Consider the following 13,280-nt stretch of genomic DNA (forward strand, 5'->3'; position numbering starts at 1 on the left):
GAACTTTTTAACTACTAAGTTTTGTTTGAGAGAAGGTAGCCTGCCTGTAATGGATGAGGGAAGGAAGTGTATCCATATGGGATCCTGCACGGGATCCTGCAGCACGATACGCAAAATCCTGTTAAAGACTATGTGCTCCAGTAGCTGCTTCTCAGACTGTAGGAGGAAAGGTTATAGATCTTGGTGAAATGAGACAGAAATTTCTTCAACTGTTACAAATCTGCTGTTGACCCTCTGTTGCCATCCCTTTCTCACGTGAATGCGCACTCAGAATTTTGTTGTCTGCATGCAGGAATCTCATGTCTGCCTGTTTCTATTTGATAGCTTCCAAGCTTTGCAATGGTAAGAGCAGTGTTAACCACCTGAATGATAGGCAGAAGTAGCAAACTGTTCAGGCTGCCCCTGCTTGTTCTTGCACTACAAAGCACTGTACAGTTTTGTTTAACTTCTGTACTTTTGCACATAGTTATACAAACCCATTAAACTGCTATCAGATATTGGCTGGTCTGTTACCTTTGCTTGCTACCTTTTATAATGAGAGGTCAGGGTTTGATGGTTTTCTTGTGAGAGGGATTGTCCTGCTTTGAGTGACTCTGTACAGGAAATTCTGGCATTTTTATTTTTATTCTTTTTTTTAATCCCTTTCTTTGCCCACAAGACTCCTTTTTCTACTCTATTCCCAGCTCTTTTAGTTTCAAACTGCTGGAATTTTTTGCTGCGGGGGGTTAGAAATATAGGTTGTTTCCAGGCAGCACACATTTTATGCTCAAGAATTTGGCACTGCAACACTTTTAACATTGCATCAGAGTTAGATTTTTAATTTTTTTTTTTTAATAAGTCAGAGTTGGAGAGTGGAGCAAGCTTTTATAATAAGGCGAGTTCTTTATATCTAGAGAATACAGAATAAATTCAGAGAACTGGATCAGAGAAGCTTGTTTCACTTCCTCTCATGCAGTTTCCAAAATGCCTGACTATGTGTAGAAGTGGACTATCTTCCTAAAATAGTTGTAACCTCAAAATAGTCCTCATTATGCATGCAGTTGAGAAGTCTTTCTGACTGCATGTCTGTCCATGCAGCTATTGTGAGTATTGTGATAGGAGGCGAAGAGCTGGTGCTGGTACTGCTCTGCTCAGCCCCTCTCCCTTCACGTGCAGCACTGCAGCACATGCTATGGGACGTTGGTGCTGGCAAGCAAGAGGATAGAAGTGCTGTTGTAAAAGTGGGTTCATCATTACCACTTTTATGTTTGAAAATGAATACTGTATAATAGTAAACCTTTTGAATCTGGCCTTCTGAAAGGGTGCCAGGAGGTCGCACCTGGGATGTCTGACATGGATTCTGAAGTGGTGGAGTATTAATGTACATTAAGTGAGGTTTGACTGTTGCTCAGTGGGTTCTTTCCTCTGATCTACACTGATTTAATGTGCACACTGAGCATCATTTCTTGATTTTTAAGTTGGTTTTTCCCTTTTTTTGAGTAAGATAAAGTTTTTTGTATGGGGAGTATAGATTTGTATTACAGTACTTACACGTCTTCTTTACATTCTTTTTTTCCTCATCACCATAGGTTATAACACCAGGGTTAGGGAATATACTTGCTGATAATTTGCGTAAGGTATAAGGAGGGAGAATAGAGGGAAAGTAGTCAGATGCATTACTTTTTCCATCTAGTCATTGGTGGAAAGACTGTTCATTTCAGTACCTGAAGAAGGAAGCAGTGTTGTAGACATGGTGGTGTAAGAATACCAAAAGGGTGAGATTTATATAGGAAAGGGATATATTTCATTAAAGCAATTAATAGAATTAGAAAATACAGACGACCTTTTTGGAGCTCTTCTTCAGGAGTGGTGTTTTCAATAGGATGCATATATTGTAAGCACATGTGCATGTTAATATGGCGTGCTGGATACTGGATTTGGTTTCTTAAAGGATTCTTTTAGTATTTTTCATTATTTCCTATCCTGAAATCTTAAGTGTCCTGGTTTCAGCTGGGATAGAGTTAATTGTCTTCCTAGTAGCTGGTACAGTGCTGTGTTTTGAGTTCGGTATGAGAGGAATGTTGATAACACTGATGTTTTCAGTTGTTGCTAAGTAATGTTTAGTCTGAAGTCAAGGATTTTTCAGCTTCTCATGCCCAGCCAGCGAGAAAGCTGGAGGGGCACAAGAAGTTGGCACAGGACACAGCCAGGGCAGCTGACCCAAACTGGCCAGCGGGGTATTCCATACCATGGGACGTCACATCTAGTGTATAAACTGGGGGAAGTGGGGGCAGGGGATCGCTGCTCGGGGACTAACTGGGTGTCAATCGGTGGGTGGTGAGCAATTGCACTGCGCATCATTTGTACATTCCAATCCTTTTATTACTACTGTTGTCATTTTATTAGTGTTATCATTATCATTATTAGTTTATTCTTTTCTGTTCTATTAAACCGTTCTTATCTCAACCCACAAGTTTTACTTCTTTTCCCAATTTTCTCCCCCATCTCGGGGTGGGGGGGTGGGGGGCAGTGAGTGAGCAGCTGCGTGGCGCTTAGTTGCTGGCTGGGGTTAAACCATGACATTGCGCCATTGTGTGAATAATTAAGTCATACTGAATTGACACAACTAGTGGCAGATACACATCACTTTCTGAATCATGGTATCTTTCCCGTAGTGAGAGTGGAAGGTCTGAGTTCTCCACTCATTGTTGCAGAGACAGAGGAGCTTTGGACACATGTACCAGTCTGCCAACATCCTGCATAATGTGTTGGAAATGTGAAAGAAACATGCCTTCGTAATATCAACTCTGTTTATTTCCATTTTTAGTTTTTAACCTCATGTTTTTTCAAGTTGAAACAGCTTTTTTTACAGAGCCCCTTGGCCACAGGAACTCTTGAAATATGTTCTTGTCCCGTCACTACACAATATAGGCGGAGAAACATCACAAAAATACTAAAGACTAATAGAGAGTAATGTCTTTAGGATATCAGAATTAGAAGCACTGGCACAAGAAAAATGTATGTTACATTGTATGTTATCTTTGGCATTCAGTTTAAGCTGATAATATGACACAGATGAGAAAATCTTGAATGCAGTGTTAATATCTTTTGCTGGAGTAGGCAATTTCTTAATAAGAAATTTAATTATTCCCTGTAATAAGAAAATTTAAATACAAATACTCTCTTACCTTATATACAAACTAGCACTAAAAATGTGACTGTGCCTTTCTCCTTGAGCTGCTAAGCAATCACTTGCCTTTTTCCTGGGGAGCAAGAGTTTAAACAAAAATAAGTCTTGTTGACTCAAAGCCAGGTTATGCCATGTGTGATTTTTTTATTAATTTGTAAGGCTTTTTAAAGGAGCAGATATGTAAAATAACACTACTAAGCTGGTATTTGTAGCTGTTACATGTGAAATGTCTTTAAAAGGAAGTTTTGAATGTAAACAGTGCCTTGGAAGAGGTAAAGTCTGAGCACTGGACTCCTAAATTTTAGTTGTAGCTTTGATGTTTTCCCCTGTAAAAACTGGAATTTTATTTTTGTCTCCAATTCCTTACATCTAAAGATAACTTTGTTCTAGCTTGTTAAGTCATTAAAGTTTATCAAGTGCTTTAAATACAACAAAACTGTTACAAATGCTGGGTATTGTCTGTCTTTTTCTACAGTGTTGACAATTTTGGACTTGGTCTTCTGCTTCAGACTAAGCAGATAAAACGCATGGTGTCATCATATGTTGGAGAGAATGCTGAATTTGAACGCCAGTATTTATCTGGTGAGCTTGAAGTTGAGCTTACACCTCAGGTAAGGTAATAATTATAAAATTATTTTGCAGTCCTTTGCCTGTGTGCAGACGTGTGGTAAAGACAGATGGCACTTGCCTTCTGTGGTGGGTTGACCCTGGCTGGATGCCAGGTGCCCACCAAAGCCGCTCTATCACTCCCCTCCTCAGCTGGACAGGGGAGAGAAAATATAATGAAAGGCTTTTGGGTTGAGATAAGGACAGGGAGATCAGTTACCAGTTACTGTCACGGGTGAAACAGACTCAACTCGGGGCAATTAGTTTAATTTATTACCAATCATATCGGAGTAGGATATGAGAAATAAAACCAAATCTTAAAAAAAACACCTTCCCTCCACCCCTCCCTCCTTCCCAGGCACAGCTTCACTCCCGAATTCTCTGCCTTCTCCCTGCCAGTGGCGCAGGGGGACGGGGAATGGGAGTTAGGGTCAGTTCGTGACACACTGTCTCTGCCGCTCCTTCCTCCTCAGGGGCAGGACTCCTCACACTCTTCCCCTGCTCCAGCGTGGGGTCCCTCCCACAGGAGACAGTCCTCCATGAACTTCTCCAACGTGGGTCCTTCCCACGGGCTGCAGTTCTTCACAAACTGCTCCAGCGTGGGTCCCTTCCAGGGGTTGCAGTCCTTCAAGCACAGACTGCTCCAGCGTGGGTCCCCCACGGGGTCACAAGTCCTGCCAGAAAACCTGCTCCGTGGGCTCCTCTCTCCACAGGGCCACAGGTCCTGCCAGGAGCCTGCTCCAGCGTGGGATTCCCACAGGGTCACAGCCTCCATCGGGCATCCACCTGCTCTAGTGTGGGGTCCTCCCTGGACCTGCAGGTGGAGATCTGCTCCACCGTGGACCTCCCTGGGCTGCAGGGGGACAGCCTGCCTCACCATGGTCTTCACCAGGGGCTGCAGGGGAATCTCTGCTCCAGCGCCTGGAGCACCTCCTCCCCCTCCTTCTTCACTGACCTTGGGGTCTGCAAGGTTGTTTCTCTCACATGTTCTCACTTCTTTCTCCTCTGACTGCTGCTTTGCAGGGTTTTTTTGCCCCCTTCTGAAATACGTTCTCCCAGAGGCGCTACCCCCATCACTGATGGGCTCAGCCTTGGCCAGCGGTGGGTCTGTCTTGGAGCCAGCTGTCATTGGCTCTGTTGGACACAGGGGAAGCTTCTAGCAACTTCTTACAGAAGCCATCCCTGTAGCCCCCCCCTGCTACCAAAACCTTGCCATGCAAACCCAATACACCATTTTAGGATCATGAGCTGTAGACTGCACTGGTCATATTGTGTGAATTCCTTTTATGTCTTGTTACATTACATTCAAGTATATATATATACACACACACACATATGTATATTCTATTGTACAATGTTTGATTTTTGGTAGTTCCTTCCACACTGTAGAAAAAAACACGAAGTATGCTAACTACTGTGGCCCATAAAAGGGGAAAAAGTAAGGGAGTTGCTGAATTCCCATATTGGTGGCAGTTCTTGTGCTTCTGGGGATGTTGCCTGTGCGTTGTCTGCCATCTAGTGGGTAGGAATCAAATTAGGAGATTTCAGTTCATTGTGAGACAACTCTTCAGGGCTTGTTCATTAAATCTTAACTAAATTAATCTCTGCATAGTGTTATGAGCCAATACTTACAACTTTACTTTTTAGCACCATAGTTTTAATTATTTTAGCACTGCCAAGCTACCCAAATGGCCAGAATGCAATGAAATCCTAAAATCATGAGCATCAGTCACATTCTATTGAGATTTAGTTTTGTGTAATTAGTACTCTAACTTTAAAGCTTACAGCATGTTAGTGTGTTGCACTTCTAAAGGTGACACATAACCTTTGGGCTTTAAACAGCTATTGATGTAAGTCTCTGGGAAAAGCAACAGTCGAGTTTTTATGGAGAAGAGAGTCTCGGGCTCCATTGCTTGGGAATATCTCTTAGAATCCCAGAGATGGGCAGAAAAGCTCCTTTTATACCCAGTCAGCTGACATGGAAATAACCAGGTACTTGTCGCTTCTCATGTTTCAGAAGTCACAAATCTCACGATTTTTTTTTTTCTTCTTTGTACTTAAAGTTCAATGCTTTCATCCAGAAGACCTTGAACTCCTTAGACATGTAATTGGCTTTGTGGACTGCACAGACAAGCTATGTAGATCCAGCATGAAAATACTGGGTCTACGGTGTGCAATGGTAAACAATAAGGTGAATTAATGACTTGCTAGGAGATATGGGGATTTGAAATATTTGTGTCACGGTAAAACAACCTTTTGGAAAATGTTCTTCAAGTTTGGTATGACTTTAGGCAAAATGGAGGACTGTTGTGTCCTTGTTCCACAGTAAGGGAGAGGTCATGGTGAGATCTTGAAATGCTAAGACTGCTTGGAACACAGGACTTTGTATCATTGCGTGGTTCACATCTGCCTCTTGCCACCATTTTGTAAACCTACCAGAAGTCATTGTGTTTCTTGCAGGATAACTGGGGAAAATGCAACCTATGTCTTGGAGGCCTTCAAGCTAGACAATTGACCATGACAGTCTTGTCTTGCTTTGAACCCAGAAAAATATAAAAAAAATTTGGAAAGGACACTAGTGAAAAGCAGGCAGACTTTGGCCATAAGTCTGTAATTGAGGCTGATGAGGAATTTGGGCTGTTAATATCTGTGGTACAGCTGGACATAGAGCAGAGTGCAGATGGGGTGGTCAAATAGAGTAGAAATGCTGTTCTGTCAGCTTGTTGGTACTCTTAGCATGGGCAACCCAGATTCCTTTCTCAATCTGCTGTGCCTGGCTGTTTCAACTTGGAGTGAGGTATGAAGTTTTTCTTAAGATGTTGGAGCATGAAAAGTAAATATGTAGGACTGTTATAAAAGAAAAACTGAGCATATGTAGCCAGGTGGGAAAGAGAAAAAGAACTTTGTACTCTGCTCAGAGTAATGGATTGGGAAACAAGCTGACGGAGAAGAGGCACAGCAAAGTGCTGAGGCTTGTGTGTTGAGAGGGAGTTGTGTGATGGTGTGCTCTTGAGCAATTTATGGCCATGTGTGAACCATTTCTTGCCATATCCAGTACCAATCCCACAAAGGTGAGCTAAAATGGGAGGAAGAAATAGATGTAATGGTCTGCTGAGTTCAGAAGAAAAAACTCCAAATAACAGGATATAAAAATAAGTTCATGCAAGCCATTCATCAAAGTTTGATTTGTTGTTCCCAAATGACTAGTTCTTAAATATATTTTCCCATAGGGTACGCTCGCTGAACGTATTAGAGCAGGAGGAGCAGGAATCCCAGCATTTTACACTAGTACTGGCTATGGGACGCTGGTGCAGGAAGGGGGTGCACCTATCAAATACAACACAGATGGCACCATTGCCATTGCCAGCCAGCCAAGAGAGGTAAGATGCCAGTTTGTTACTAGGAAGTCTTCTGCTTTGAAAACTGAATTTCTTACACATTTCCAAGATAAACAGTAGTTTAAGCACCTCTTGGCCAAGTTTAACCTCGGTATGTTGGGTTAACAGGATGTCTGTGGTACCAGACACATTAGTTTTCCTCCCACTGCTTACTTCTGTCCTCTGTAATTTGTTAGAAAAGTTTTTACAGCTTTAGAGTGATGTAGCATCAAGAACTGGTCCAAGTGAAAACTTACCTTGCTGAGTTACTCTTCATTTGACAGTTATCTGACCAGGTTATTCAGACAAAATCTTGGACCAGGCCACTGCAGTGCAGAGTACAGACTGAGAACAACCTCCTATTAGTGGGGCAGGTAGTCCTTAAATACTGTGGTATGGAGTAAGTAGCCCTGCAGCTGTACATGAAGCTTTAGCATTAGAAGAGATGGGACGTTTTCCTGTTAAGCAGGGAGGAGCTCAGTTGACACTTTCAGGAAACACGTTTGCCAACAGTTGAAATGCAATTTAAGCTGAGTATTTGGAATTGCAAAGAAATGAAAAGAGTGTGGCTTCCAAGTGAGAAACAAGGGCTTCATATTGAAATTGGATGTAGAATTTGGAGAAGGGAAGAGATTTCTCAGTGCCATAACTGTACTTGAAGAAACGGATGGGGCTAATGCTGTATGTTCCAATTAGGCTTCAAACAGCATTAAATTCTACCTCAAGAATGTCTCTGGGGTAAAGGTAATTCTGCCCACCCCCCTGCCCCTGGTTTTCACGTATTTTATACATGGCTATTTTCAGTATCTAATAATTTACTTAGTCTTTTTTTTCCTTAATTTTCTTACTGAATACGTCATTATTATGTTTACCAATTGAAGGAAGGTTTTGTTTATTAGATAACTTATGATTTTGATAACATTTTTCTTCTACTTCTAACAGTTGTGGAAAAGTTTTCCTTACTCTCCTCAGTCTTTTGGGGGGCTAATAACATGACTAGCATGATTTGATCAAATCCATTCTCCAAATCCATTTTGAATGCAAGTGTCATTTTATAAAAGCTCAGATCTCCTTTTACAGGACCGAAAACCTGACTTCTGATACACTTCTGTCATAATTCCTCCCCCTCTCAGCAATTTTAAATAGCTCTCAGTTAGTATTTCTGTATACTCTAACCTTCTATGTTGTTAAGAGAAATGCTGTTTCATGTTTCTATATGGGATTAAAATACTAACTGTTTGTCAGTTACATATTCTGGCTTCAGGCACATATCATTACAAATATGATCATAAATGCAGAGAAAACCAAATGAAATTCAGCCTGTCAGATGATGTGATTTGAGTAGTCTGTCTCAAATCGACTTTGTTTTATATTTGGGTTTCTGGTGGTGGGCAGTGATTATGATCTTTTTCAACAGTTCTGCTTTAGCACTTCGGTTTTTTGTTAGCTGGTAGATGTGCAGGAGAAAGCATGTCTAATTCCAGTAGATGGAGCAGCAGGAATATGGATCTGATTCTTGTTCTGTTTCACGAAACAGAGACACTATGATAAAACTGGGGTTTACAGCCTTTATCTGCTTCTCCCTTATTACACATTTGAGCTACAGTTTTTCAGATAAAACTTTATGTAGTACAAAAGGAAGTTTAAATATAATAGTCTGTAAAATTAATCCCATAAAATAAATACTACATGGGAGGTCTGTTTGAAGAAACATACATCTCAGTCGTGTACTTTTCTCTGTAGGTGCGAGAGTTTGATGGCCGTCACTTTATTCTGGAGAAGTCAATTACTGGAGATTTTGCTCTAGTGAAGGCATGGAAGGCTGATCGTGCAGGAAACATCATTTTCAGGTATGACTTGTTTACCAACGGGAGAAGATTATTTAATGATCTCCCGTGTGATGGTAAAATAATGTTTTACTGATTCCACTTTCTTTCATATTGCCTTTCCCTACTGTCAAGTTATACAGCTATAAAGCCCAAAATATAATTGCTTTTTCTAATGACTTTTGAGTTTTCAAACATAGCTGTAAAATAAAACATTGGTAGTTAAAAGTGAGACATAGCAGACCGATGTCATTATGACTCTGGAGAAATGTAGTGACACTCTGTTCATTTCAATATTCATGTTAGTTTGGGTCCTTTTCCTTGTGTAATTGAAGGCTGACCCAAGGAGTGCAGGTTTGTCTATGTCAGAAGAGAGGGAAGCTGAGTCAGTCTCCTGGACAATCAGTGATGGGAAAACTTGATTCTGTCCCCAGAAAAGTATGTTTAAAGTCGATTTGATCTCAGTGGTGTAGGGGGAGGCATCATATGAATTTAAACATTTTTTGTAGTAATAAGTTCGGGTGTTGCACTAGTGATAACATCATTTATTTGAGTTGCTATATTTGTGCTCAGGTTTGTCCTGAACTGAAGCAGGAGAGGTTTGCTTATGTTTAACATCTGGTTTTTATTTGTTTGTTTTATGGCTGTCAGATGAGAAGGTAACTGTTATGGCAATCAGTTGCAGTTTTCTACAAGATGCTGAATGGTGCAGTCTGTCTTTGTATGTATTAAAACAAACACGGAGTTGGAAAAGCAACTGAAAAATATGCAGATAAAATAATACCAATAAAGTAATGCTTTTCTTTGTGTATATATGTATATATATGCATGAATTCACATAAATTTTTATCTATATATCTTATAATAATAATATTAAATTTAAATACTTGAAAATTAAGAAAGAATTTTTTATTTTACCCAACTCTTGATATCCTGGCTTGCCCACTGGCAAAACATGATGGTTTGGGATTGAAAACTGAACTTAATTGTGTGCGTGCACATGAATTTGATGGCTGCTAAACTGCTTTCCTTAGACTCTGAGAGATGGAATACAGGAAACAGTCTTCCTCCTTGACCTTGTCTTTGCTTGATCTTGAGCCTCTGCTGTCTGTGCTTTTACCCCATATCTGTCTACTGATGCTTACTTTTCTCTGAAAAATTCTTTCAGTCTCCACAGAAACAGCCTGGCTGCATTCTCGCTTTTCCCCCCTCTTCCTTTATGTCCTGTGGTCTCTCTTTACACCTTTCCCTCTCCCTCCTGTTCCTTTCAGAAGTCTTCATATGTCTCCCACATTCACACAATACAGTTGATACCAAATACTACTTCCATCTAGAGTGGAGACTTAAAAATCTTGACTCCTTTCAAGTGTAACTAAGCAAAGATGGAAACATCATCATCCAGTGTCTTATTCCATATAGAGTATTGCTAGCTTCAAAGAATTTTCTCATGATAAGCAGTGACCCATTCTGGTTTTGGATGAGACACAGGTTTACCTCATGGCCTACAACAGAGAAACACATGGGCCCATCTCATAGCCTGTGGGAGACAGCAGAGGAGGAAATTGTAATAGATTAGAGTATAACAGCAATAGTTCTGTTATCTACAGGACGAAAAGGAAAACCTATTTTTGACATTGTGCTACATGCTGAGTATGTATTCACTGCCAGTGGGACCCTTCCATACTTTCTTTATTATGTGACTTCTGTTTGCTGAGGTATGCCTAGATAGACATAGGCTTTGTGCTTGCTCACATCTGCCGCCACTTTCACAGCAGTGTGGTACTATTCATAAAGTGTTTCCCGTGACTCTGGTATCTGTGGAGCCAATAGGAATGGAGTGTCTGCCAAACTGTTAATCACCCTTAAGCTAAGAGCTTTTTTAAATCTAAAGGGTGTACTTTAGGTAGACTTATTTGGACCACAGGCCAGCATGAGGGTTTTTTGTCTAGTCTCATACATCAAGCTGTCGTTTTCTTGGGGATCCAAAATGGCACCAGCTCCTTTAGAAAGCAATTTTTTAAACAGAGTTTTCTACATGATACTTTGTGTCCCCTAGCTCTTTTGTTCCGTACAGCATGCTGTGGTGGACTATTCTGCACCACAGCTTTTGCCTAATAAGACCTGTGTCTGGCCCAGTAGACAATAATTCTTAGGTATAGTGCACCATTATCAAGGCAAATAATCCAAGACTCCCTCAAACATAATGAAATAATCCCACCTTGTTCCTGTGCCAGCTGAAAGGATGCGTATATAGGCATTTTGCCTTCTTAGTCTGATGCCGGTACTAGTTCTACTTAGTGGAACAGAGTGTCTCCATTTCTTAAGCTCCTTTGGAGCTTTGCTTGTGAGGGACAACAGCAGGGAGTGCCATGGCTATTGTGGATATTCTACCTCCTTTGGCTCCCCTCCCTTTTCATCTGGTACCATTCTGCTTTGGAGCTGTTCTAGCATAATATACTTCCACTTTACAATTGGAGGTGTGGTTTGGTGCTGATGAAAGTACACTCTGGACAAAGAAGCAGAGATGTTGAAGGGATAACTGGAGTCAGGGCTCCTGCTGTCACAGACAGTCATGTCAGATCATCTTTTCATGCTTCAAGTGGTTCTGCAATACATAAATTCATCTCACATCTGAGGTGCCCCTTCATCTCTGCACCATTAGGTATGTAGTGGATGTAGTGCATTGGTTTAGTCTGCTATGAACTAGTTTGCTATCTTTTGCCTTTGGGAGAACAGCTGTTCTTATGCCTTTGGGTCAGCTTAGGAATCCATTGCTGGAACAATGGACTTTGTACTCATTGCTGACTCTAGATGTCCAGAAAGCTATCTTAAAATAAAAAGGCATACTTGGCTAGCTAGTTTCTGGATTGCATACTCCAAAAACGTGAACATTATTCTGTGTTGGAAAATAAGTATAATATTTCTGTTTTTTCTTCTTCTGGATGATGTGTTCTTTAGAAATAAGACCTTTGATTTTTTTCTTGTGAAAGAAACAACTTTACTTATCCAAGAACATTCTAAATTGCCTAAGCTTTTATAAATGGGGTCTGAATTAAGCCCATTAAGTCTTCTTAATTTGACATTGAAATGTTTTCTTGTAACTTTTCCTCTTATGTAAAAATAATTTTATATCAGTTTCTTTTACTGGCAGACCAGCCACTATGATCTTGAGAAGGTCTTTGGCTCGGAAAAGTAGTCACTTGGGATGAAATACTGAATTCTTTGTTTCCACATCTGCCTTCCCCAATCTGTATCCATTCCCCTGCTATTTTAATTCAGATTTTGTAACTCTATTTTTCTTCTCATTTTCTACTCTGCTTAGTTGAGGGTACTTTTCCCTAAATCACTACTAGCTAGTATTGTATTCATGCACTAAGAGAAGAATTCAAGTATTTTTTTTTTTTTTTGATGGTTTCCGCTTCTTACATCCTTTTGTATTTACACAGCCACAGAGGAGACCTGCAGACAAAAGATATTGTCCCTTCTGTAGCCTCTGTTAGAGGCTTCACAGCTGCTGTGTATTGCAAATAAAACAAGATTTCTCCAAGATAGATGTCTTTGGGTATAGCTTTGATTCTGTAGTTCTCTGCACTAGAAATCTTGTTCAACCTGCACGTTAGTCTCAGGATTTAGACATTTCAATGCTCTACCTCCCCTAAAGCCACGCGGTGGCAGCAGCATCCCAAAGTTCAGCATGACTATAGCACTAGGCATGGTCATCGCACAAAAGGCTGAAGAACGGAGGAGCAGGCATTGGGAAACAAGGATGGTCAGAAAAAAAAATGCTTCTGTGGAAAGGGACCCGGGGAGAAAGGAGGTTTTGAACCGTAGTTCATGCATTTTGATGAAAAATTTTCAAGAATCCTACTTTTTAAAAGAGAAAAATGCTGAGCAGCTATCAGTGGAACCCTGCTAAAATATACATAATTTTTCTTAAATATTAGGCCACATAGTTTTGTTTGTTTTGTGAAAAATACAGAGAGGGGGTGACACAAGTCACTTGTTTTTCATGGTGCTTATTAGGATCCCAGCATGGTTATACATGTCATGTGTTACTTTTATTCCCTGAAGGTTCTTTTTCCTTGTTACTGGAATACTTAGGATGAATGCCAGAGTCTTGCAGTGAGCACCAAAACTGGCACAGCTTTTTCAGTCAAGAGAATTGGACTAAATTTACTACTGTGCAAAGTGCTATCCCAAGTCCTAGTCTGAATTCTGAAGGCATATGTGGGACTTGAGAGGTTGTTAGGCCCTGTGCTGGCCCCCCTGTGGAGATTAATTTCATTCTTTGTGCAGTGAAAT

The 13,280-nt window shown here is 40.6% G+C and overlaps 1 protein-coding gene across 1 annotated transcript in view; it reads left to right on the forward strand.

Moving 5' to 3' along the window:
* The window catches only part of OXCT1 (3-oxoacid CoA transferase 1), an 89,575-nt gene that overhangs the window by 19,392 nt on the left and 56,903 nt on the right, over positions 1-13,280 (forward strand). The window contains exons 4-6 of the mRNA XM_010585831.1: positions 3,645-3,780; positions 7,006-7,155; positions 8,896-9,002. Coding sequence (XP_010584133.1) covers positions 3,645-3,780; positions 7,006-7,155; positions 8,896-9,002 — 393 coding nt within the window. The remainder of the gene's footprint in view (positions 1-3,644; positions 3,781-7,005; positions 7,156-8,895; positions 9,003-13,280) is intronic.

This window comes from Haliaeetus leucocephalus, unplaced genomic scaffold (genome assembly GCF_000737465.1).
Source record: "Haliaeetus leucocephalus isolate CR32 unplaced genomic scaffold, Haliaeetus_leucocephalus-4.0 Scaffold120, whole genome shotgun sequence".
Classification (NCBI taxonomy): Eukaryota; Metazoa; Chordata; class Aves; order Accipitriformes; family Accipitridae; genus Haliaeetus; species Haliaeetus leucocephalus.